This window comes from Notothenia rossii, assembly GCF_949606895.1.
Source record: "Notothenia rossii genome assembly, chromosome: 7".
NCBI classification, from domain to species: domain Eukaryota; kingdom Metazoa; phylum Chordata; class Actinopteri; order Perciformes; family Nototheniidae; genus Notothenia; species Notothenia rossii.
In genome coordinates, this window is record NC_136905.1 from 14,547,417 (window position 1) to 14,572,079 (window position 24,663).

General features: G+C 40.6%; 1 protein-coding gene across 2 annotated transcripts; it reads right to left on the minus strand.

Moving 5' to 3' along the window:
- Positions 1-876: 876 nt before the first annotated feature.
- nr2f5 (nuclear receptor subfamily 2, group F, member 5) lies at positions 877-21,627 on the minus strand. 2 transcript variants are annotated; one of them, XM_079692111.1, is made up of 4 exons: positions 20,395-21,627; positions 9,464-9,744; positions 7,245-7,491; positions 877-3,015 (listed from the first exon to the last, which is right to left on the minus strand). In XM_079692111.1, exons 1-4 carry the CDS (start codon positions 20,771-20,773, stop codon positions 2,696-2,698), a joined length of 1,227 nt encoding a protein of 408 aa, XP_079548237.1. In that variant the 5' UTR covers positions 20,774-21,627; the 3' UTR covers positions 877-2,695. The 2 variants fall into 2 exon arrangements, with proteins under 2 accessions (XP_079548237.1, XP_079548238.1); XM_079692112.1 differs by having other exon boundaries at positions 20,407-21,625.
- Between the last annotated feature and the right edge of the window lie 3,036 nt (positions 21,628-24,663).

A 24,663-nucleotide genomic window follows, 5' to 3' on the forward strand; every position in this document is an offset into this window, starting at 1 on the left:
AAACATGGCATGCTACTGTAGCTTAGTACAGTACAGTATTTTAACTATACCCAGAATGCACCTGTTCCAATTTTAGGTGTGTTTGATTCGGGTATCTAGTGTGCTGGCCAGGAGATGCATTAAATCAGTATTATGTGCTCTTACTCTCACTATATAAATAAGTGTGTCTATCTAGGCATATTGGATTGGTGTACAAGTTAGTTAGTGTATTTCACTTATATTGTTTTATTTTATTAATTATATTTTTTTATTTGTATTTATAGAGTGTGTGTGTGTGTATATATATATATATATATATAAATATATATATATATATATATATATATATATATATATATATATAACTTACATTTCCATGCATCCCTGTTTTGTAATTTAAGGAATAAATTAACCTTGTAATGTAGATATTACTTTTTTTTTACTACGCCATGGTAATCTTTACCCAAACCTATAATAATTTGATGTCTGACATTTTTGCAATGCTTCTTCTTTTTTTACTACTAACAATTAACATTGATCTCCTACAGAGTGTGAACTGAATGCAGACTGTCACCTCCCTCGACATGAATCTTTTCATAGCTATAGATAATGTAACAAGACTCCCAGTTGGGAAACTTCCTTGGTTTGTGTGGTAATGAAATTCTTGAATCATCAGTACATAAGAACATCTGAATTAGAAAATATCTGGTTGTTTGATTTAAAGTTACACCTGTGAACAGAAAAACTTCAGAGGACAAGATAAATACGACTCAGATGTGCACTTAGGCACTAAACAAACAATCTCAGACCAGGCTAAAGTACTAATTGTATGTGCTGGTTTGAACATATTTTTGCACTGTTTTAATAATTTATGACAGTGAAAGACAACAGAAAACGTTCTGTGAACAACAGATTTTTATTTCAATTATTGGATAATCCATATTTCCAAACAAAAGTAGAGCAGATAAAAACAAGCTTTCTGTGAATTCATTGATCAACAGATAGCTTTCTCAGGTCCCAGATGGCTTTTCCAATGTCAAAGTTGATACCACAGTGTCATGTTGGAAATGTGAGACAGGTTGTCAAAACAAACTTGCTTCCACCAAAGGGAAGAGAAAAAAAAAAAAGTAAAATAGTCCTAAGCTAAGTCACAGTCATAAGTCCAACTGGGATAATATTGTAACATAGACTGAGGTTTTCAGAGGTTAGTGATACGGTTCTCTACGGTATCGTTACGATAAGCTCAAATGACATGAGACGAGGGTTTTTTCCCTACATGACAATTTCATCAAGAAGAGGAAAAGAACTCGCATGAGGCCTGAAAAATCAAAGTGCTGATGATATTAAAGCAGAACTATCTTTTCTCTCTATTGATGCATTCAAAAATATCTGCATTTTGCATCACTTTGCTATGACTTAATGTGCACATTAATCAATTTGTACATCATGTGAGTTCATTTCCTCCCCTGACAGGACATAATACCTGTTATAACAGGTAACGAGAGATTATGGCACAGTCATAAGATAAATGCTCAGTGACAAAATCTTTGTTCTAAGGCAAGTACAGCTAGTTTAGTTTTGTAAAATGCTCCCCCCCCAAGGACCACCATTGACAATCATGAAAATAAAACAATGAGGAAAAGTTGTGTCCCTCCTGTGATAACAACATGTGAGGAGTTTTAGTAGGCCTTTTGAATTATGAAAAAAGGTAGATCAATCGAATGGGTAGCAAGAATCTACCAGTGCTGTTTACAGGAGTGAATAAGTGTTGGTTCTGACTATGCAAGTGCCTATAAGCTTTAATTTGTATATATTTTTTTTTTACAAACACCTTCTTTCCCACTGAGACCCAAAACAATTATATCGTCGAATTATAAACAAACAAAAAATTCAATTTTCATCACCAACACTATCACAAAAGAATGCAAACAATATGCATTGTCAGCTTTGGCAAAGGCTGCTGATAAGTGTAAATGTTTACTGTGTTTGTCTTTTAGTTTTTGTACTGATATTGGCATGTCTTTCTACCCACCCTTTGAACCTGAGCTTTTCCCATTGAACTCTAATATGCTAGATGCCTATGAATCAACGATATACTGTACATATGGACACAATCATGAGTTTTCTCTCCATATTAACAGTGCTAATACAAACACACAATAAAACATGTCCTCTGCAAAAGTCCAAGACATTTTGGCATTTGTATTTTTTTTTTTTTAATGGCTTCGGGCTTTCTTTTTAAAAATGTGTGAATATACATAGGCCTTGTGCTCTTGGTTGTAGAGTCCCATTGGCAAAGCGCTTACTCAGTATTCACCGTACTGAGGCGCCAACAGCAAAGCAAATATGTTGTCTTTTGCTACCCCCTTTTCTCATGGGGTTTGAGACAAGTGACATCTGAAGTGAGTCCATCAGACCTGCTAGTGAGCTGCGCAATAACCCGTTCTACCAACTTGTCCATCTCGTGCCACATCTCAAATGTAGCCTGCACTGTTGGCTGACGGGCCGTCAAGTCTCTGCAATGGCCATGAATGATTGGCTGGCTTGAGGAACCGGGAAACGGATGGTATCGTCAGTCTGGGTTTTTTAAGCGGAATGGTGAGGGAGAAGCTGGGAGAGGAAGTTGAACACAGAGATTGGATGGATGGATGGATGGATGACCAGTTTGATGGACGTTCAGCCTGATTTCCCCCGCAGCTTTTCCTGTCCTTCCTCCTCAGGGCCCGTTCTCGTTGTAGTGGAGGGAGATGGGCCGGTCGCGCTGCACGGTGGGCATGTACGGCCAGTTGTAGCTGGAGCCTGAGAGCAGCATGTCGCGGAGCAGCGTCTCGATGGGTGTCTTGCCAACCAGGCGGACGAAAAACAGCTGCTCGATGACCGGAGAAGAGACGATGCGCAGGGATGGCAGGCGGAGGAGGAGGCGTCCGAAGCGGTTCGGCTGGCTTGGGTACTGGTTCCTTACATACTCCTCCAGGGCACACTGGGACTTTTCCTGGATGCTCTCTACATGCGTAACATCTGACAGCCCCATTGCATCTAGAGGGAAGGAAGAGAATAAAAACAGTTATGAAACAGAGTCCTTATAGTGTCTGAATCACCCTGCAATAAAAACACATCAAATCCAAAACTCCTAATGACCAGGTGTGACATTTAATTTGTTCCTTATAACAACCACGTTTTCAAGTTGACATCCGTAGTCTGTAACTGAGGCTTGAATTTTTGAACATTTTATTTTGATTTAACTAGTTGTGTAATATAACTGGGAGGCTCAATTTGAAGTCTTGACCTGACACTGATTTTAAATGTGTTGATTATATGAGATAAATGCTGAAACAGAGGGGTAATCAAATGTAATAAAGAGCTCACATATTTTGTTTTGTTTTCAGTTTAAATTCCTCAAGGCAGAGAAATATTTCTCAAACTTGAGAATTCCGGTTGTCACTGCAGAGATGCGTATCTGATACACCCCTGTGGTCTGTGTTCACAGCACACTACAGAGTCCCATTCCCCGCAGCTGGAGGTCATGTTCTGCCTCCCGCCTCCTCACACCTCCTCTCGATGGCCCCCGCCTTGACATGAGTCTCAAACAACCGATAGAGTTTGTAACACTGCGCGATACTTTTCGCACCCTCTGTGTGCAGGGGAGAGCACGGGGGATTTAGCAAAAGAGGTCACGATGTGTGAACTCAAAACAAAGACACATTTCACTGTACTATGCCACATACTGTACGTTCAGGGGGAGTGCTCTCTGACTCTGCCCCCTGAGTGAACCCTTATGTGGAGGACAGGATTTCGATGAGGGCAATTTCTCCTCAAGAGCGTTCTTTCGGTCTGAAAGCGCTGGCCCGTAGGTTTTAACCTGTCACCTTGCATCGTAGGTCCCCTTTGTCATCTCACACTTTGATCTGCCCCCTGTTTACACCCTGCTGGGTTCCATACAACAAAACATTTGATTGACGTCATTTTCTTTAATCGAGCGTGTCAACCTCGACTCACTTCCAGCGGCCACTGTTCTTATCATTCTGAGTGAATAATTGCCCCCACTTCGGCTTTATTTCCCTCCACTCGGGGGACAACTGAATAGCTTCTTTTTTTTTGTTGCTGAGCCGCCATTTTGAGTCCTGCGTGACAAAGCAGTCCCTGCCTGGCTGGGATTAGTAAAGCTGTCTGTGGGACTGAAACCACATCACGTGCCGAAGCGACAGCTCTGCGGGCGCCCTTACACGTAACACGCCAAGTGGCGTTGTATTTTGTCTGATCCTTGGGCACACACCGGGTCAATGGGGGTGAGGGATCAGGGTGGCAGGACTGAGATGCCACGGTCTGATGTGCATTGACAGGACTGGGCTTAAAAGGGGAAGTGTAGGGAGGGACTCAGAGGGAGGTGAGAGTCTATCGGTGTTTGTCTCAGCTTGTTAGCTCGTCGCACCAGGTCTGCAGGAGTCAGGTTTATGAACCGGTCGATCTAGTGTGCGAGTGAGCATGTCTTTCTCCATTAAATTCAATTTTCTGCACGATTCACTAAATGTATTGTCTTCTTTTGGTGAGACATTTGCCGTTTTTAGTGACGTGTATGTGAGTACATCTGCCCGCACACAGACTAGTCACATGGGATGCTCAGGGCTACAGGGGTTATGTAGGTCATGGCCGTGGCTTTTGCGAATCCTTCGTCTCACTGAAAACCACCATACATAATTCAACTCCCGTGGTGGGGGCAGGGGTCCCGGAGCCTGGGCTGGGCTTGGGGTTGGGTTTGGGCAGCGTGGGGAGGAGGGGTGGATGACTGGTTTCAATAATAGATGGGATCATGAAGGATGGCTGATGAAAGCAAGGAGGAGAGGGGAGCGGTGGACCCAGAGACACCCACATACAGAGGAGTGACGCTAGGTACAAACAGAGTTAATCTGACAAGCCATGCAAAGAGGGGCATCTCAGTGTTGGCTTCTTCACCATCCGTTTCCCCCTGGGTCACAAAGCATGATCTCTCAGTGAAGTAAGCCAGAAGTGACAGTATTTTGGCTGGCACTGGAGTGCAGTGACTGTTGGGATAAACCTCAACAGTGTTTGTATGTAAGCAGTATGAAAACAATGCCATGAGTTTCCTCAAGATGCAACACCATTATATTTTTTGATTTAATCCTGTTTGCAGCTCAGTGGGAAACACTTGCAGTGACACGGTAAGGGTGTGAGGCTCAAGACCCCTTACTTTTTTTATGATCTTTGGAGGCTAATAGCCATAAATAGACAAATCTATGCCATAAAAGTATTTTCTGTCATTAGGACAGACTGAGAATTGTTTTAATATGGTTTGAAATGTCCATCATCATCAAAAATATAAGAATCTTAAATAAATGTCAAAATGAAGCTACTTTACAGATCAAGGCTGCTCGTTTCCATTTTATTAGGAGGTCGAAGACATGGATTTTGGAGTACAAGCAAGTGTGTAGTATATTAATAATGGATCAGTCTCTATGTGTTATGGTATAATGTACTTGTCTATCAGTCTTCCCCACAAAATGTTTGTTTATTACATGGGCAGACATCAAATTAAGGCTAAGCGAAGGGATCTCCAGGATAAATACAAAGGTAAAAGCTTATGGTTAACTTGAACAGCCAAAAAGTGGTTTAAGTGATGCAGAAGCAGCTACTCACAGGGTCAGTAGCAGTACTTTACATTAGGAGAGAGCGATCAAATTACAGTGAAATTCATGGAGGGCAAAGACCATGACTGACTAGTGGGAAGACTGTAGCCGAAGCATTTACATATGGAGCCAATGAGACAATATCTGCTGCAGCATTGGAGGTCACGCCTCGGTCAAGCTCAGCGAGTTGAAAAAGTTGCGGGTTAAGTAAAGTTGAAGCCAGCTTCATGCGTAACACCGGATTCCAACTCATCAGAGGGACGAAATATTTCTTCACACTAAAAAGCTCTTTTTCTGCGGTTAAGTCATCAAGTAAAAGTTCAAATGTATAATCACAGACGGGAATTTAGTTATCTGTGGTCTTTGAGTCATACAGACAAATGAATACCTCCATAATCTCTCATTGTCTTATTAAGATAATGCTTATAATTAGTCAGCTTTTTTGACACATGGATTAGTAACATCACTGACTTAATCTACGTGAAATGGCTTTTTAAAAAGTAGACATAAATGTCAGTTATTTGAAAGTCCATAAAGTTAAACGACTGATGGATTTTAAAATTATTTTTGCATCAAACCCTAATCTACACACATTTTGGAAAGCTATAGATTCTCACTACTTTTATTTTTTATCAATTAGCTTGAGCCTACATCTTTTTAAAGCTTGAATCAACAGCATTTTCTATGTATCCAAACAACAGCAACGCAACACCTTTGCATGAGATGTAACAGCATGAAGTTCCCTTTTAAGTTCTTAATTTCTACACCAGTAACATCTTTTAAAATAAATATACTGTGTATTTTTACATTTTTTATTGAGTTCAGTGGTTGGACAAAATACCTTTTTATCTACTCTTTGACCTTGGCTATGTAAAAATATGCAAAATAATCTGCAATTTCCCTAACTCGCCGTGAGCTGTTTTCATGTTGTTTGATACCCTGTGATTAGCTGTCCCTGTCAGCATGATTAAACCTATTAACAGGACGTCTTTGTGCCAATGAATGTCAGCTCACTAGCCTGCTAATTCCTTCCCTTCTGCCAGAGCAGGAGTAAAGCCACTCACAAGAGAGCGTGACGTTATGTTGCATTTTTGATCAGAATCTAATCAACCAATAAAGGAGAGAGTAAAGATCAGAGCATCTTAAAAGTTCCTTCACCAGGTACAATCAACCCAAGTTAGTCTCAACAATTCATTTGTTATCTTTTTTGATTAGTAATCGATTTATTTTACAATAAATACAGACTTATAATAATTGTACTTTCAAACTTAAGTCAATTATGAATTGTTACAACTGTCTGTTTACCATGACTGAATAAATGTTCCTACGTGGTTTCATGTTAATTTGTGATAGTGCTATAGAGAAAAAACTAGATTTGTTGATGTATTTCTCTCTTTTCCTCTTCTCATTTTTGTGCAACATTTAAGAGCTTAGAAAGCAGAAATACCAATGACATGACATTTTTGGGTTATGGATTTCCTATCCTTTCTAAACTTTCTATCACCAACTCTGGAGCCATCCACTGCTAATAAAATCCTGTTTCACAGAGACGCGTCACATTTGACATTTCATGCAGTTTCTCTGTGTCTCTCAGTGATTTTATTAAGCTTAAATGAAACTCACCAGACGTGAAGAGCACGATTGACTTGAGGCAGGAGTATTCAGCCGTGTCGACCTGCAGGGCCTTCAGCTTCTCCACCTGCTCCTGGAAGACCCGGATGTGATCCATGAAGGCCACCACGCGCTCCGCTGACATGGGCGATGCGTGCAGGCCTGCCGCTGCCAACAGAGGGGCCACGTGGAGCGGCATGGAGCACTGGGCGGCGTTCAGGACAAAGAGCTCGCTCCAGGACATACGCAAAAGAGCCACCTAGGAAATCAGATTGAGGTCAAATCAGAAGCGGTCGACAGGTCTGGATTTGAGGCACTTAAAAAGGACCCTATTATACTATCTTTGACCAATATATTATAGGTCTCAGATATATAAAAACATGTCTCTGAAGTGTTTGGCTCGAAATATCAAACAGATCATGCATTGTAGCTTCCCATAATCCTCTCTGTTTCAGCCCTGTTTCAAAGTGCTGATTCTGTGTCTGTTACTTTAGATGAAAATAAGGAGCCCCTCCCCACGCTACTCTGAGAGAGATTGGTTAAAAAGAACACAATGTTGCTCTAGGAGGAGATTCAGGTGATAAGGGGGGGGGGGGGGGGGGGGGGGGGGGGTTTACCTTGGTTGGTGATTGGCTAATGGTTACACAAGCCAAAAAATCTTTATGACATCATAAAGTGGCCAAAATCTTATCAGCTCATTTTCAGACAGGTTTTTATATAAATGGATCAGGATTTTTCCTGAAACTTTCAGAATCTCTTGACACAGAAGGGACACATGTTGATGTATAAAATACATGAAAAAGTGGATTTTGCATAATAGGTGACCTTTAAAACTAAATACAATTTTTTAATCCAAAATAAGGAAGTAATGGGGACAAGATAATGATTCTAAATACTAAAGGTTTGTTAATTGGATCCAATCAATCAAAATGTATCTATCAGGAATGATGTGTAAATGCGGTAGCAGGTTTGGCAAGTGCTCATGGTTTGCATATTTCAAGCAGCACTTCCACCTATAGTTAACACGTGTCAAACTGTAATTCAATAGCACTAATGTTAAGTGTCTAGCCAGACACGAAAAGCACTAAACATCTAATAATCTTAACCAGGTTAACCAGGTCAGAATTTGGTCACATTATCAAAAGAGGAAATGCTAACTAGCCAGACAACAGGATCTCTATTCATGCACATTATATATACACACACAAGTTATATATTCAATAACTGAAGGAAGAAGGAAGCATGAATATATCAGGCAAACAAAACAGAGTGTCAAACTGTCAAAAGGTAATTGTAAGGATGAATAACCGTGATGAAACGTTTATTGTCAGTTTTAAAAGGTCATAAAGTTACAAGAGGATATGACAAGTATTTTGATATGTAAACATATGAATCTTTTTTATACTGTATGGGTTAAAATAATAATACTAAAATCTGCATTGGGAATTTAAATGAAAATTGCATAGCTCCTGAGAGCGAATTATTTATGAATATTACAGATCGTATGTCAAAAACTGTAGAATTATTTGAATGGTTTTCAGGGCAACAGCCCTATATATATATGACCCACCTTTGTAGCAGGATTTTAAATGATGGTTAATTGCTAAGTTCTCTACTTTAAGGCATTTAAATGATGTTGTCTACACTGACAGACTGTTAACATAGAAGCAGTTCAGTTTCAAGACACGTGTGGATGTCAGGTGTAGTGTTTTGAAAGAACATTGAAAATAATCATACAAAACGGTTTTATATAAAGCTCCGAGCTGCTTGTACAATTTGAGACAGGACCGATGCATGCTACATTTTGACTTGACTTTAATGATATATATAAGATATGGTGCAGCTACAGCATGACATATTTGTGATGACTATGTCTGCCCAAGGTGCACGTGAATATTTATAGGTCAGGCGATTCTTTCCGTGCCAGGAATTTACAGCTGGTGTAAATCTACAAGAGGACCATTGACACCACACCTGTTCCTGCCTTCAGTGAATAATAACTAAACTGAATTACGTTTATGTGACACTGAGTGATGTCGATTCACAGATAAGGAAAACAAAAACATCAATTGTTTATCTTTTTCAAAGTGCTTGAGGGGGTGAGATACAGAATAAGTTTAATAATCATAATACAAATGAGATATAACATGACCATTAGTGAGTTGATAGGAGGATTCTCTTAAATAATTCCTTCAACGTTGCTGTTAAGATCATTTAGTGTAAATTCTCACCTGATCCATGAGCTGCAGGTCGGGGAAGAAGGGGATGTTCTTGGCCCACTCCACGGCGCTGAAGAGCAGCCTGGCCGCCAGCTCGCAGATGTTCTCAATGCCCATCAGGTTGTTTCCCTGCATGCACTGGGCCCCGTAGCGAGAGGTGGGGTAAGGCTCGGCGCGCAGCAACAGAGAGATGAAGCCGGAGAGGTACGGCTGGCCGTTGTACGGGTCGGTGCCGTTGGTCAGGTACTGCCCCGGGCTGGTCTGGGAGTTTGATGTGCGTCCTCGCTGTACAGCTGATGGAAGAAAGAAAATACATGAAATTGACACTTCAGCAGCATAAATCAGAATATAGAAAAATATGGGCGACATTTTTACTCAGTTTATGTTTTGTCTTCCTCTCAGTAAACACAAAGACTTTTAACAGACCGTAAAATATCTGAATGTAAAGCATGGCAAAACGTTAAAGCCTGAAGGAAAAACTGTAAGTAAAAGGAGACAAAGACAAAAAAGAAAGAGTGAAATTGGGTATGTCAAATGTGTTGGGCGGGGGGTTTGTAGAATGGGGTCAAAGGGGCGAAAAAGTGTGGAGACGGGATCATTTCTCTGACTCCTAAATATGTCAGCGCTCGTCTTTTCAGTGGAGCGGTGGAAAGTGGCCTGACCAAGGATGTAGTGCATCAATAAGTAATGACAAGCAGCAGCTGGAAAAGATATAACACTTTTTCACACCTACACATGTTATGCACCCACATATGCATACTCGCATGAATACATACGGTAACATGCTGCCCCCTCCCCTCCCTCTACTGGCAAATGGCTCAGCCTGAGGCGAAAAGGGCACGCAGAGGCCAAGCTCTCCTACACACACACAAACACACGCACACTAACGCCCAACCCCCCCCCCCCCTGTGGTGCAATGATGATGCGGCGAGTGCGCAAAGGCCCATTTGGAAAACACCTGTTCAGTCATCCCCACTGTCTGAATAATAACTCCATCTAATGTTACACAGAGAGATATAAGGGGGAGAGAGGCCATGGGAATGCAAAAGGGAGGAGGGCGACATGTGAGGGGGAAAATTAGGTAAAAGGGCGAAATGGTGAGATAAGGTGGAGGGGGAGAAAAAGTGAGAAAAAGAGAGATTGAGGGAAGAGAGAGGAGAGCTGTGGAGTTCAATGTATTTGAATACAGCCTGAGATGAGGCTTCAGATAGAGAGTGGTGGTTTACATAAAGAGACAGGTGGGAGCAGGCGGTGGAGAGAGGGCTGAAATTAAAGGGAGGAGGTGGGGGGGGGGTTCGGAAAATGCTTTTCAACTCCGCATCACCTGTCACCTCACACGCAGCAGCTGTGTCAATTGAACACACCGGCTGAAAAACGAGAGGTCATCTCACTCACGAGCGTTATAAAAAGGCCTTTAATTCTAGCCTGTCCTCTGAGCAGAAAAAATACCTCTGTACAAAAAGGTGTTGACCTCAAACTACCAGTTTCCCCTGTGAACTTGTGTCAGCCTGTGTGTTCCCGGACAAGAATGTGGTCTCCTTGAGCAAACAGGGCTGCGCGGAGATATGAAGAGGTGTTGCCTGTCACAAAGATGTTTTTGTACAATGGGACATTCCTTGTCACTCGCTCTCCCGCAGCTCTCGTCTCGCTTTGCAAAGGAAGGCTGTCAGATTAGCCGCACGTGTCTGTCTTTCCAGGATTTCACAAACAAAAGAATATGTAACACTGCCTTGAGTAGCAGGGGGGGAATGTAGTACGAGTGTAAGGCTTTACCAAAGTCGACCTGATGAGATATGTCTCCAGTCACTCTGAGGTGCATCCCACAGTGTTCACTCAACCAGTGCTCTTAATCAAGCAGCAAATAAAAACGTTTTCTTCCACCGTCAATGAAGAATCCCAAAGAAAGGAAAACATGTTTGATGAAATATTAGCAATTCTATATCAAAATAGTTCGACTTTAGCAAAAACGCACGTGTTTTTGAAGTACTGAGTCTAGGACTTGATGAAAAGGGATTCCCTGAACTTCTCCCGACAAAGACTTTGTCGTTCTGAATTACCAAAATTATATTTCGTCCTTTGCTTACAAGGGACAACAGTCACAACTCCTCAGGCCTCTGGAGGGCTTTGGGTTGAACATTGACATTTCGGGGCAAATGCTAAAAGGACCAATTCTGTTGTTGTTCCCTAAGAGGACTACCTCTGCGGGCTCTTCCTTTATTCTCTTAATCTGAGTCAGAGCACTCCTATGATCTAAAAATCTCCTAGTTGTAAAAACTCATCATGCCAAACATTTATGTCCCTCACTTAAATTCTTCAAAATGAAATAACGCATCAAAACTCCCACGACCTGTTGGGACCCAGCTATCTCTCATGTGTCTGCTACGTGAATTCATAGCTATTAATCTGCTTTCATATTGATTAGTGGTTAATCCTGCAGATGGTGGCGAATCTACTTGATCCACTTGACTTTTCAAAAGCCTCATTGTGGAGGTCACTCGTGGCTGAGGGGCAGAGCACTTGAGTAGCTCTGACTCAGACACATAAGTCTCTGTTTTTCCTCGCCTACAGCCGGCTGGATGACACGACAGAGCAGAGAGGAGAGAAAGGGGAGAGAGGGGAGATTTTTGGAAAGGTCTAAATTAATAGAGGAAGACAGACAAGTGTAGAGACAGAGAGATGTCGTGTCTTGGCAAAGAGTAGGGCAGAGAGAGAGAGAGCCACAGAGACAGAAATGACATTACGGAGGAACAGATGCCTGAGGATAAGACAAAAAGGAAAGCAGGGTCAGAGATAGAGAATAAAGGAGGGGGGGGGTATAAAGTCACATTTGGGTGTCTGCCATAAGCTGTTTCTTGCTTTTTAATTAGTGTGCACTGTGGTTTAGCTTGATTTAATTTGTCATCAGAAAACAAGAGGAGGAGAAAGCTTGAACTGCTAGAGGGATAATTTGGATTGTTTGAAGTGGGGTTGTGAAGTCAGTGTATTACCTAGAGTAGGAAAGAAATGTGCAACATAGAAACTATAATAGTTTCACCGTATCTTGCCGTATAGCTCTTGCAAAAGCTGGCAGAAAAGTGTGATTTTACTAAACACAGGAGTTGCTGCCTGGATCGGTTCGTTTACAAGTTTGTTTATTTGATTTTGGTGAACCTAAAGTATCAAAATCACACAAAAACATGAGTTAGCAGTAGACCAGAAACTCCCATGGTCTGCAGGGTAAAGTGGGAAAAATGTGCTAAAATGAGCAAACATTTGACCTGGTATTGATTTAGTTATTGAAGCTTTCTTCAAACTGGGGGCGTGTTGACTGCCATCGACTGTAAGTAACACACCAAATTGAGGGCAGACAAAGCCCAGCAAATCCCTAAAACCCAAAACAAAGCAGCATCACGTGTACAAAGGAGGGTTATAAAATGAGGGCAGGAGAATGAGATAGATGAGGAGAGATGCACGCCCATGGGACATTTCAGCTGCGACTTTTAAAATGCCACTTCAGCAAATGGCAGCTGGCAGAGTGCACAGTTCGCTGCCTGGCTGCCCTGGATTAGCCTCTGGGTCAGACTGTTCGTGGAATTACAGCAGCTAAATACAATTAAGGCCTATCAACATTTGGACTAAAAGGTCGCAGTGCCGGGGAAACACAGACGCATTATAGATTTGGCTCTGTCTGACGGTTGCATTTAATAAGTAGGTTTTCCATTTCCAAAGCTCCCATTGGCCAGCGAAAATAAACACATTTTCCTGGACAAACCTGGAATCACAGCTTGCCACACCTCATTTCTGACTATGCATGTCTGTTTATGTATTTGAGAGAGGTTTACAACATTATACATTTTTTCAAACCAAACTACAAAACACGTGTTTGTAAAGCTATAAAGTAGATTTATCAACTGAAAAAATGATTTGGAAAGTAAAATATATATTTGTTTAATATGCTTCAGTGCCGATATGTGTCACACTGCACCAGCCTGTATAAATGCACATAGGTGTGATATGGATCAAAGGGCTGTGTGTGATGTGACACCAAGGTAATATCCCTGTGACTCTCCTAGTTTTTATTTTGGCTCTGAGCTCTGACCTGCAGGTCACTGCTCTGCTGCAGGGCAAAGCTCCCACAGAGACTCAGATAGGAGGCAGAGGGGAGCTAATGTGTAAACCAAGAGAGAGTAAGAGATTAAGGGGCAAACAAGGTGAAGTAAGGGAGCCGTAAAAACAAGCAAATATTTGTCTGAATACCTGATCTATTAAGTTCTCACAATATGTCAATCAAACATTGGGATGCCCATTGGGGTTGACTTACACTGCTCTAGGGGTCACTGCACTGTTAACAGGATTCAATAGTTTCTTTGAAAGGGTTTTTATATCTACAGATACTGTGAACTGTGCTTTCACACAGTCTAGTGAGTCAATGGTTCACAGCATTAGCCCCAAACTATTGTGTAAGTGAGCGTTCTTCTCTGTTTGGTTTAAAGAGACATTTCGTACTGCCAGAACTTTTTTGTGTATACAAATCAACCAAACACTAGTTGTGTTCAGCTGCATCTTAAAACTGTTTTCTGGCAAAGCTGACATGGATAACATGGATGACATGACAACTGGACAGAGTTTGTTGGTGTATTCAAGCTCATAGTTAAGGTTTTTCAGCCAATAAACCTTACTGTTGGGCTTAACTCTCACTACTCTTTCAAAAAGCTCTTTAAACTCACCGTACACGACCTGCTCAGAACTAACAAACAGAATGACAAAGTTAGTACCTTGCTGTTAAACATACTGGAGCATTTAGAAACAAAAGAGCCAGATCATTTCCCTCAGGAGTTGATGGAAAGCAAAAGCGGTATGTGTAAATAAGTAACTGTTCTCAAACAAGACCCCATATCAATTTCTTAAAGAGATAATATGTCAGTGTTGTGTTTACATCTCATTTCCGCTGCCCCCAAGTGTTACAAATAAAATCAATTATAGAGGCTTATCAGCTACAATGTGTGTACAAATAGTTGCATCCCATAAGGAAACACACCATTATAAAAATGTTTTGGATATGTGTTGTTATAAAAGTGTTGCTCATAAAAACTTTACTCTAAACCAAACCCTTCCAACGATCCAACTGCACACTGAAAGACGTCTGACTCAGTTGTGTGTTGAACATGAAATAGCAGCGATGCAACGTGAGAGACAACACAACGCGAGTGCAGGAAAACCGGAGGCAGTGCAGGAAGAGAGGGAGAACAGTGACGCAGACAGAGAGAGACAGACAGAGAGAGACATGGAGGGCAGAGAGAGACATGGAGGGCAGAGGAGGTTGCTTGAGGACGTCTGGTTGCTTTGCTGTGTGTGGAAGATGTTGCCTCAGTCTCTCTCTTATTCTTTGATGAGGCAGTTCTTAAATTAATTAGTAAACCAAATTCAGCCTGTGTGAATCTGATTCACCCTATCCCTATATTTACACTTCCATACACCCCCTACTCTTTCTTTAACACAATGTGGGCCACAGCAAGTTATACGTTTATGCATTTTTTAGTGGGTTAAGTCATTGCATAAGACATGCCTCTCTTCGAAAGACTGGCTTTTGTTATTTCTCATACAGTAAACTAGAGGATATTTTTAAAGCTTTGAAATCAAATGTTGGGGTTAAGAATAAGTTAAGATGAAGGCCATTGGAAGGGCCATTTACTTAGTTATTTATCCTAAAAGTAACCATAAAGGTCAAATTGAGATATAATATCTCAAAGTATAATAATAATAATAATAATAATGATCTCCCTGTGGTCAGTGAGGTGCCTCCTATAAGAAGAAAACAAATGGCCACTATCCAATACAAATGCCAAATTAATTATATTAATCCAAATAGGAAAATGTATTGGTGCATTCTGACTTTTTTAAAATCTATTTCTGTCCTCACTGCTGCTGCACTCCCACTCACTGAGCATACATAAGATCCTCAACTAAAAACCTAAATTATAAATGCGCAGTTTCTCCCACAGCGCTATACTAGAGAATGAATGTCCGCCAGACTGAAGCAGAAACCTTGAGGAAATGAAATGTTTCGGACCAATTCTTTGCCTCTTTCTCAAGTGTGTGTGTGTCATTACAAGTGACCCGAGTGACACACAAAAACAGGTTGAGCTACTTAAGTCTCAAGCAAAACAGTCCAGAGTCAGTTTAGTGATTGGCTGAATGCACCTGAGAGGGTCACATTACTCTAGTCACATTAGTGATACAGAAGGAGGCATAAGCTTAAAAGGGAAGAGGTCATTATGTGTTATATTGCAACGAGAAGCTTTTTCACCTTGATGTGACCAAAAGCATTAAAAACAGCATCACTCATCCATTATTCAATATTGAAGTTAGCCTTGGAGATAACGCCACAGGCTTCAGTGTGTCACTTTAATGGAGGCTGCAGTAGTGAGCGATTTTGTGAATGGGAGTCATTTTCCTCTGAGAGGCCTCTGATAATGACTGTGAGTATGGTGACAGGGGTTAAGTATTTGAATTTGTCAATTGCTAAATGACAGATATGTAAAGGCTTACAGAGGCAAAGGAGGCTGCAGTGTTTTGGTGTTAAATGGCCCACTGTGGAGGATATGGATTAGTCAATACACGCTGCCAGTTAGACTTTAGTGGAGTATTTACTCACTGCAGAGGCCCCGGCGTGTTCACACATTTGGACTTTGACATGATCTCGTCTGTTATCAATGTTTTAGTTTTGGGTTGACCTATATTTTTTCGCTGCTGCTGGTGTTTCGTCAGAGTGGGTCAGAGGAGACAGCAGTGAATGTTTATCTGGGTTAGGCTTTGATACAAATGGATGATTAAGTTATTCACTATGACTATAACGTGTTGTGTCTGCAGGTATTTGGTGTTCTCATTGCTGTGCTCTGACTCTAGCAGGAACAGAAAACAAAGATGTTATCAGATTAAACATCCAGTAGACATTTTTAGCAGGATTACAATTATACCATTTAAAAAATATATACAATAGACTAATAGACACATGTATATGCGCCGCACATGTTACAGCACTTTATAACTCACACAATAGACTCTGAGATAATAAAATACTTTTACTGGGAGCAAATGTTGCCATCATTTGGGTGTTTAAGAAGGGAAAGGAGATCAAGCCCATAGTAGACTGCAGGTCATGCCTTCCAGAAAATACTGTCATCATCCAAGGACTCGACATCTTATTTGAGAACATTAGCTTCAAGAAATACACTGAGCAGTAGACACATTTGTGAGGCTACAAAATGTAGTTTCCCCATTTTAATTTCTGAACATTATTCAGTTGTGTTTTAAGTTTAAATAAAAGTAAATGTATAGGTATTTATTTTCTCTGGACTCTTGAAAATTGGGGTAATCCAAACGGAAAGTAATCATATGTTACTTTGATATTTGACACTTGAATAAGGCTACTGTGTACATGTTTGAAAAGGTAAAAAAGAAAGAAAACATGGATTAAAGACCCACAACAAGATACGATGATAATTGTATGCATTAATCACAGTGATAAACACAAGTGACTTTCTGTCAGTGAAGTCACCTTGTCCTTGCTTCAAAATTAAAACATTCACTCCAGCTCAAAGGAGCTGTCATGCTGATTCTCTTTGCCTCCCCGCTTCCTATTCAACCTAGAAACTGTGCCGACAGAGAAACAAGACAAGGTTCAGTGTAGCTGTGTGACTGAGACAATGACACTAATGCTGCCAATGTTTGATTCCCACTGAGGCCAGCGCGGAAATGTTTGCTGCCATGGTGCTGAAAGGTGCTCTGGATAAAACGTCTCCAACAAATGATATTATGTTCTACACAGCAGTCTGCAGAAAGAGGTTAAATGTCTTCCTTTGGGTAAAAAACAGAAACACTCACTTGAAAGCGAGGAACTTCTAAATCGGACAAGGTCCAGTCATGAAACTTTTAGCACGTCTTCCCAGGAAACTAAATATTAATTCAGTCTAAACAGAGAACTCATGTAGCAGGGTGAGTGATCTCAAACCATGCTGTCATTTTGAATAACCAGTATCAAACTTGTTTTTGGTGATCAGGGTTCTGCTACGTAAAAAGCAATGTAAATAAAACCAGTCGCCACATTTAAATTGTTCTAAATATATCCCATAACCTCTCCTATTCACCAGAACTTTCCCCTCATACTTTTTATACTCCGTCCGGATGTGACGCACATTGTGACCCATATGCTCTGAAACTAAGTAAAAAGGGTTTTAAATGATTCATAACATGTCAAACTCCTTCAGCTCAGCAAACATGCATTTTCGCTTGTGAGTTTCTGCTTTATTTCAAATCTTTCCAAGAATTTTGCATATTGCTGGAAATGTAAAAACGGAAATATCAAATGCATTTTGCACGCGGGAACATATGTGCATAAACACTGCGTTCCCTTGACAACCTTAGCTGAACCCGTTGAATAATGCAGATGAAACATAACTTATGTAAGACCTCGGGGGGGACGAGGACAGTCTGGACACTTTTCAGTTGACACCCTCAATCTTTGGATTCTAGGATGCAGCAGTGTTTAATTTAATGTAGATGTTACCATGAAACAAAGATGCCAGGATATTGTTTCTAATACTTGTTGCATATTTATGTTTACACAAATATTCAAAATGTGTTTGAGTAGTTATTTTTCCTTCATTCAAACAATGGGAGCCATTATTAAATAACTAAAGGATCTGTGATTTACTTAATTCACGCACAATTTGAGATTATTTCTTAGCTTCTCGTTTAACACAAAATAACTATTTATAATAACAAATTCAGTTTTTAAAAATTTGACAGACGGTTAATGTATCCTAAAAAAATGTCATACAAGTAGATAAATGAATGCTGATAAACAGAATTCAGCCTAAAAATAGGACTTTAAGGACACAGTTTAATCCTGTTGACCTCGAATGCACCAACAGATGAGCTCAGCCAATGAGAGACCTGCTCTACATTTGAGCCTTTTGCCCCAACTAAAACAGAGCACTGCAGAAAGACATACAACGCGGATAATGAGTTTTAAAGCCTCAATATTTAAAAAAAAAAAAATGTCTTGCATGGACAAATATAAAAAGTATTGATTAGTTCTATCCTTAAACTGATTTTATTTTTAAAACTGAAGTTACAACTAGTTTTTCTAAACGTATTTAAAGTCACTGAAATAGTGTATGGGTGAATACTTATTTGGGTGCATCAAAGCATTGTAATGTTATCTCATCTGAACAGAATGCTTTTCCCTTTCATGCGTCTCTTAAGGCAAATAAGATATCTTAAATCTCATGAGCAACATGCAGTTTTTTAAGGCTGAAAGCTCAGCATTGTTAAAAATGAAAGATGCGTGAAAAATAACTTTTCATATATGCAATTGATTGTGTATCTATTTATTTCCAAGATACGAAATTGGCGAGTTGATTTGCAAAACTAAAAACACCGATAGATTAAGCCTGTTTAAACTTTAGAATGTATCTCTGTATTTCGGGTCTCAATGACACACTGAATGAGACGTTTTCTGCAGCGAGGCACGCGATATATATACGGGTTCATTCAGAAGAAAGAAGCAAGACCGAGTCAGTGTGGCTTGGGGGTATTTTACAGGAGATAAGACTGGTTGTAGTGCACACACACACAGCCTGAGATGCGTAGCAGAGAGCGGGAACCCTTGAGGGATCATCTCATCTCAGGCTGTAAGGAACACAGGCAGAGAACAAAGAGCGGCAGGGTGGGTGTGAGACACTATCTGTCCTTCATCAATCCCCTGCCGAAGTGTCCTTGAGCAAGATTGCTCACCGAGATGCTGCTGCTGACCTTATACTGTCCTCTTAGGAGGGGAAATTAACGGGGTGCTGTGTGATATCTTCATTAAAGAGTGGGTAAATTACACTTTTTTTGCACATACAAAATGGTTAAAGCATTATTGCCCTTTAACACCTGTGTTAGAGTGGCGGTTTGTATGCTGCTGTTGGCTATTTTCATTCATTTCGCGATTTTTTTTTAAATGTAATATTTCTACCAAAATGTTTCTACTTAATGATGTCCAGAGTTAAGTGTTTTAAGGTGAATTATCAACCCAAAAATAGAACCCATCAGTAAAGCTACAAACAGATATTTAGAGAAATACACGTGGCTCCATTTGTTGAAAACATTTTTTAAATATGCACCATCCCATCTCCCATGAATGGGACGGCACTGCTGAAGGATAATTAATAAGGGAAGCGCTGTCCTCCACCAACACGTCTCCACTGCTCCCTTTTGGCACTAACTGACCCGTTGTTAATCCAACACAATACAACAAATGTAGCGGCATCCTCTTGCGGCTCTGGGTGTCGGTGAACAAACAGCATAATTAAAACAGGGGGACAAAAGAGGGATTTCACACAGAACACAGCGCACCACGGTGAATGGTTTAGATTTGGTAAATGAATGTGAAATAAGCATTGTGTATGCCGCAGGTGGTGAGTGATTATTCACTCCGAATAACAACAGTGGATATAAACTGTGTAGCACATTGGAACAACAGGCTTCCCAGAGCGTATTTTACGCACATATCCCAATGCCGCTTTTTCAGTTTGAAAAGTGAGAGGGCAAATTAAGTGTCAGGTTTGATCTCAAATGTGAAATGAAAAAAATCTGTCAATGTGGTAAAACAAGGGCTTCCCAACAGTTTGTGTTAGTTTTAACATTTTCTAAAATGCTATACATGAGATGATCTAAAGTTTTAGACTTTGTGGCAAATATGTTGTTTTTAAACCAAATCAATAGATGTGAAACAGGACTCAGAGCTACGCCTGTTTAAATAATTAACTTGTTTTTAAAACAGTAACATATTTTATGGCTGACTTGCAAACTTAATGTCCTGTTAAGATTTATATTTTACAGTGATCAACATTACGCACAACTTCAAACACAGAAATATAATAAGTAAATGCATGCCTCACTTGACCACCTTCACACACCTATAGTCTTACCCTCTCTTCTCATGCCGACCTTCAGGCACTTCTTCAGGCGGCAGTACTGGCACTGGTTCCGGTGGTGCTGGTCGATGGGACAGTCTCGGTTCCCCCGGCAGGTGTACGAGAGGTTCCGCCTCACCGAGCGCTTAAAGAAGCTTTTGCATCCCTCGCAGGTGAACTGACCGTAATGCTTCCCACTGGACTTGTCTCCGCACACCATGCAGTCCACGTTGGGGATTTTGTCCCCGGAAAGTGTGTCAGTCCCCGGGGTGGAACCGTTGGGGGTCCCCGGTGCACCGCCGGGCTCCTGGCTGCATATCTGGAGCTGAGACCCCGGATCTGCAGAAATGTTCTCTGGCCACTGGTTTACTACCATTGCCATGCTATCCCCAAACACTTTGCTCTTTGTTTAAATCACAGAAGGAGAGACTGAGATCCTGCTGACGTCTTGGGAGAGAAAAAAAACGAGGAAGGGCGAACAGGCGCTTCCCACTTCCTCCAGAGGTCAATCTGAGCTTATTGAGCGTATTTATTTAAATGGTTTATCGGAATTACTGAGTTCTTCCCGTAAACATCTAATCAAAGTTCACAGCAACAGCGAGGTATCAACATGATCGATGCATAAGAGCGTAGCCTACAACTCCCGGGGCTCCTCGCTGCGCAGCAATCCATAAACACGTTGTTGGTTCTTCAGAGTGCAACCTCTCGGAAAACCCAGTCCATACAATCAGCGTGTCGGCTGTAAAAACAAAATCTTATCTTACTTCTTCTCCGCTTATATAACTTGAAACACGGGGGAATGTTAACAGACAGCAATGTTTCCCCTCCAGTCGCCCCAGTCTGTCCTCCGATCAATAGCGTTCTGCGTTTGGATTCACGCAACTGAAGATCTTACACCCAGACTAACCGCGTTTCATGGTGTTTAGAGATTTATTTAGTCCCAGCAAGCTCTTGGAGACAATATGACTCGCAGAAGGCAATCCCTGCTCCTCTTGTTCTTTCGCGCCGCAGTGGGGTTTTTGAAGAGCGATGTCTGATCTTTATTTACCCAACAGACAGCCCAGATATCCTCGGTGATCGTCCGTGTGGTAGAACAGCTTTAACAGGCAGACACTTTACGCGCACACCAGTGTTTGCCGCTCGAGTGTATCCCATCAGCTTTCGACTGTCCGTCCAATCTCAGAGAGGCAAAGCTACAATTTGGGGGAAAGTGTCACTAGCAGGCTGCCTCGTACGGCTGCCCCCCTGGCGGCGCTCCATATTAGGTCATACGTACCATATAAGGAAGTGTCCCCTCCCCTCAGCGGGAGAGGTGAGACATAAAAAGGTCTGCAGTGATTGGCCACAAAAGTCTGTTAAAAAAGTAAGGAGCGTCTCTGATTGGACGGCAGTCGATTAGGATGGGTTTGACTGACAGGCGCGGTTGTTGTGATACAAGTACTTTAAAGTGTCCCATTGAAAATACTATGTACTGCATCTTGTTTGTTTAGAGGTGCAATAAACATGTTGTTAGTTTGTAATTTAAATACTTTTGTAGAGTTAAATAAGCTATGGGAACTATTCGTGCTGCGTATGTGTTCTACTTTACTTAGAGTTATATTTTTAGAGGATAATAATGTATACTTATAATAAAGGGAGAAGGGATTCAAAGTTCCTCTCCACTCATGTGTTTTGCTATTTAATTACATATTTTACCTTCACTTTGCAGGGGGGTAAAGACTGGAAAGTGTCTCTGTCCTTACTTTAAATAGCTTTGTGATCATGATTTTGTGACTAATTTGGCTGATAATCCTGGTCTAAAAGGGACATGGAAAACAGAATATTTTATTTTCAGTGAAGTAGTAGTAGAAATGAACAATAATTGCATTTTTACAGCTTCTGTTTTTCAATGACCAATAAGAAATAGGTATATAATAAGAGTTTGAACAAAGCAATTTCACTTTTTGTGTAGAGAAAACGTTACATTATTATTGTTTTAAGCCTTTGCACACGACTAAAACATGTCCTTTACGATTTACGAAATGCTATGGAGGCACTGGCTGTCTGGTTCCCATATTTTAAGGTCATTTCCTGACATGAAATACAAATTTATGTTTTCTCTGAAAATATAATGTCATGTTGTTTATTGTTTTGCCCTCTGATCAGCGACTGAAGGTCACGGTTTACCAACCGTTTTATCTACCATGCAGCATTGCCTTGCCATTAATCTTAGGCAGCTGTCTTGTGCATGTAATCCCACAGATGTTTTCTAACAGACTGGTGTCAACATATTTTAACCCCACCTATAACTTTAAATATTCTATCTTAAAAGTACTAAAAAGTTAACTAACAACCAATCTTGCAGAATAATACATTATTATTTAGCTTTACAGAAATGCTCCTTTCAGCTCTGCAACAGAAACAAAAGGTGCCAAACTTCTCACCAAGCCATAAAACTCCCTAAATCGTTTACCAGTCGAGAAAGTGTTGATTTTGTCGTTTTGTTGTGTTATACAGTCTCTGGCAGCGCACAAAAGGCTGTTGCGGTAATTAACAGTGACAGTGTTGTTCCCTAATGGGTTTCTTTCCACACCGAGAGCAGCGGGGACCTGATTATTTTCCCAGATCGGGTCTTGATTTGTCATGTGAAGGTAATTCCAACAACACCGCTGCCAGGGGGCGAGTGTCCCATCAGCCTGTGTTGCATGGGACCGGGTTTGAGAAGCGATAATGTGTTTAGACACGCTCTCACACTTCCCCTCTGAAGCACATGCATACATCATCTATCGATATATCTATATCCATCTACGATTGTCTTGAAACAATTCGGACTTTTGCGCACCTATTCCCAAGAACTCCGTAGTAAATAACAAATATATTTTCAAATTAATAGCCTACGTTACGTGTCGATGCCAAAACAAACTTCATGATACTTACGCAGCACATTACCCATACTTACCATTACTCCTAGTGAAATTATGATAATAATAATAATAATAATAATACTAATAATGATAATAAACTGGATACAAATAAACAAAAAAAACAAGAGAAACAGCTGTTAAAATAACGTATTATTTTGGGCTATATATATATATGCCCAGAGCAAGAGCAGCTGAATTACGAATTACGAAAACAGCCACTACATCCTGTTAACAGAATCTTATCTATCTAAAGATTAAAAAAAAAGAGGAACTTTAATTCCCAACTTTGCTTCTCCCAAAAGGAAAGAAAGCCTAAAAGACAAAACCCCACTTAGGGGTCCTGAACGCGGTTCTCGCCCGAGGCCATGAGGTTGGCCCTGCGCGCGGCTTAATTGCTGTCACATGTAACCTTACCTGTCTCCCAATTAGCCCCGTGACTCGCTATTAGCAGATTCCACGCGCTGTAGGCCAGTGGCCAAGGGCACCTCAGGGTTTGGGGTCCAATAATTAGAGTGTAATTCTATACAGCTGAGGCTTATGATGAATTTGACCAGAAAAGGGGTTAATTAAATGAGGATCAACTTCAGGTTTACTATTGTATGTGATCTCCACACATTAATCCCTCAATAAAGACAACATCTCCCTCAGTTTCTTTAGAAAGTAAAGTTATTGCTCTTTTTAAAACTCGTAAACAGTTCAAATTAAGTGACATTTGTGAAATCTCCCTGGGGCTGCATTTAGACGGTTCACACAATAACGTTAAAGTGTATTTTTGGTTATTTTTAGTGATGAGAGAACTTTTCAGACCCTTTACAACTGGGTAAGGTCTGAAAGACTCAGCTTCAATAATACAGGTTTTTACTAGAATTACACTATGTATGCTAGATAGTTTAATCTAATGCATCATATTCTTTGAAATTATCCTATATTGTCACTGTCTGGTGAGAACCACAAATCTCAATGAAGGCAACTTTGAATGAGCCTTAAAAAACAGCCCTGTTTTCATCTTTCTGATAATGCGTTTTCCAGCTGATCCAATAAGTTTTTTTAATGGTTTATTTAGCTTAAGTTTGATCCCTTTCTCAACCCAGCTAGGGACAAATAATCCTTCAATGTATCACTGGACAGGAAGAAGACAACAACTTTAATCTGAAACGTAACTAAAGCTTTCAGACAAACATAAAAAATAAGCTTTCAAAATGTGCCTCTGAGATGTAGAGGTATAAAGTAGCATACAGGTATAACATTACACAAGCACCTCCTATTTGTGCTTGAGTAAAAGTACGTACTTAGTTTATACCACTGTTATTTTCAAAATGTTTATCCTGCCAGTTTAATGTTTGGAGATAAAAGCTGACCTGAGGGGGAC

What these genes read in the sequence shown, in the direction of transcription:
- nr2f5 (XM_079692111.1), bottom strand. Translation starts at nt 20,773, where the DNA reads ATGGCAATGGTAGTAAACCAGTGGCCAGAGAACATTTCTGCAGATCCG. An exon ending in AAGAGAGGGTAAGACTATAG is followed by an intron (nt 9,745 to 20,394) that starts GTGTGTGAAGGT and finishes TTCTTCCATCAG; the next exon opens with CTGTACAGCGAGGACGCACA. An exon ending in AATCGTGCTCTTCACGTCTG is followed by an intron (nt 3,016 to 7,244) that starts GTGAGTTTCATT and finishes CCTTCCCTCTAG; the next exon opens with ATGCAATGGGGCTGTCAGAT.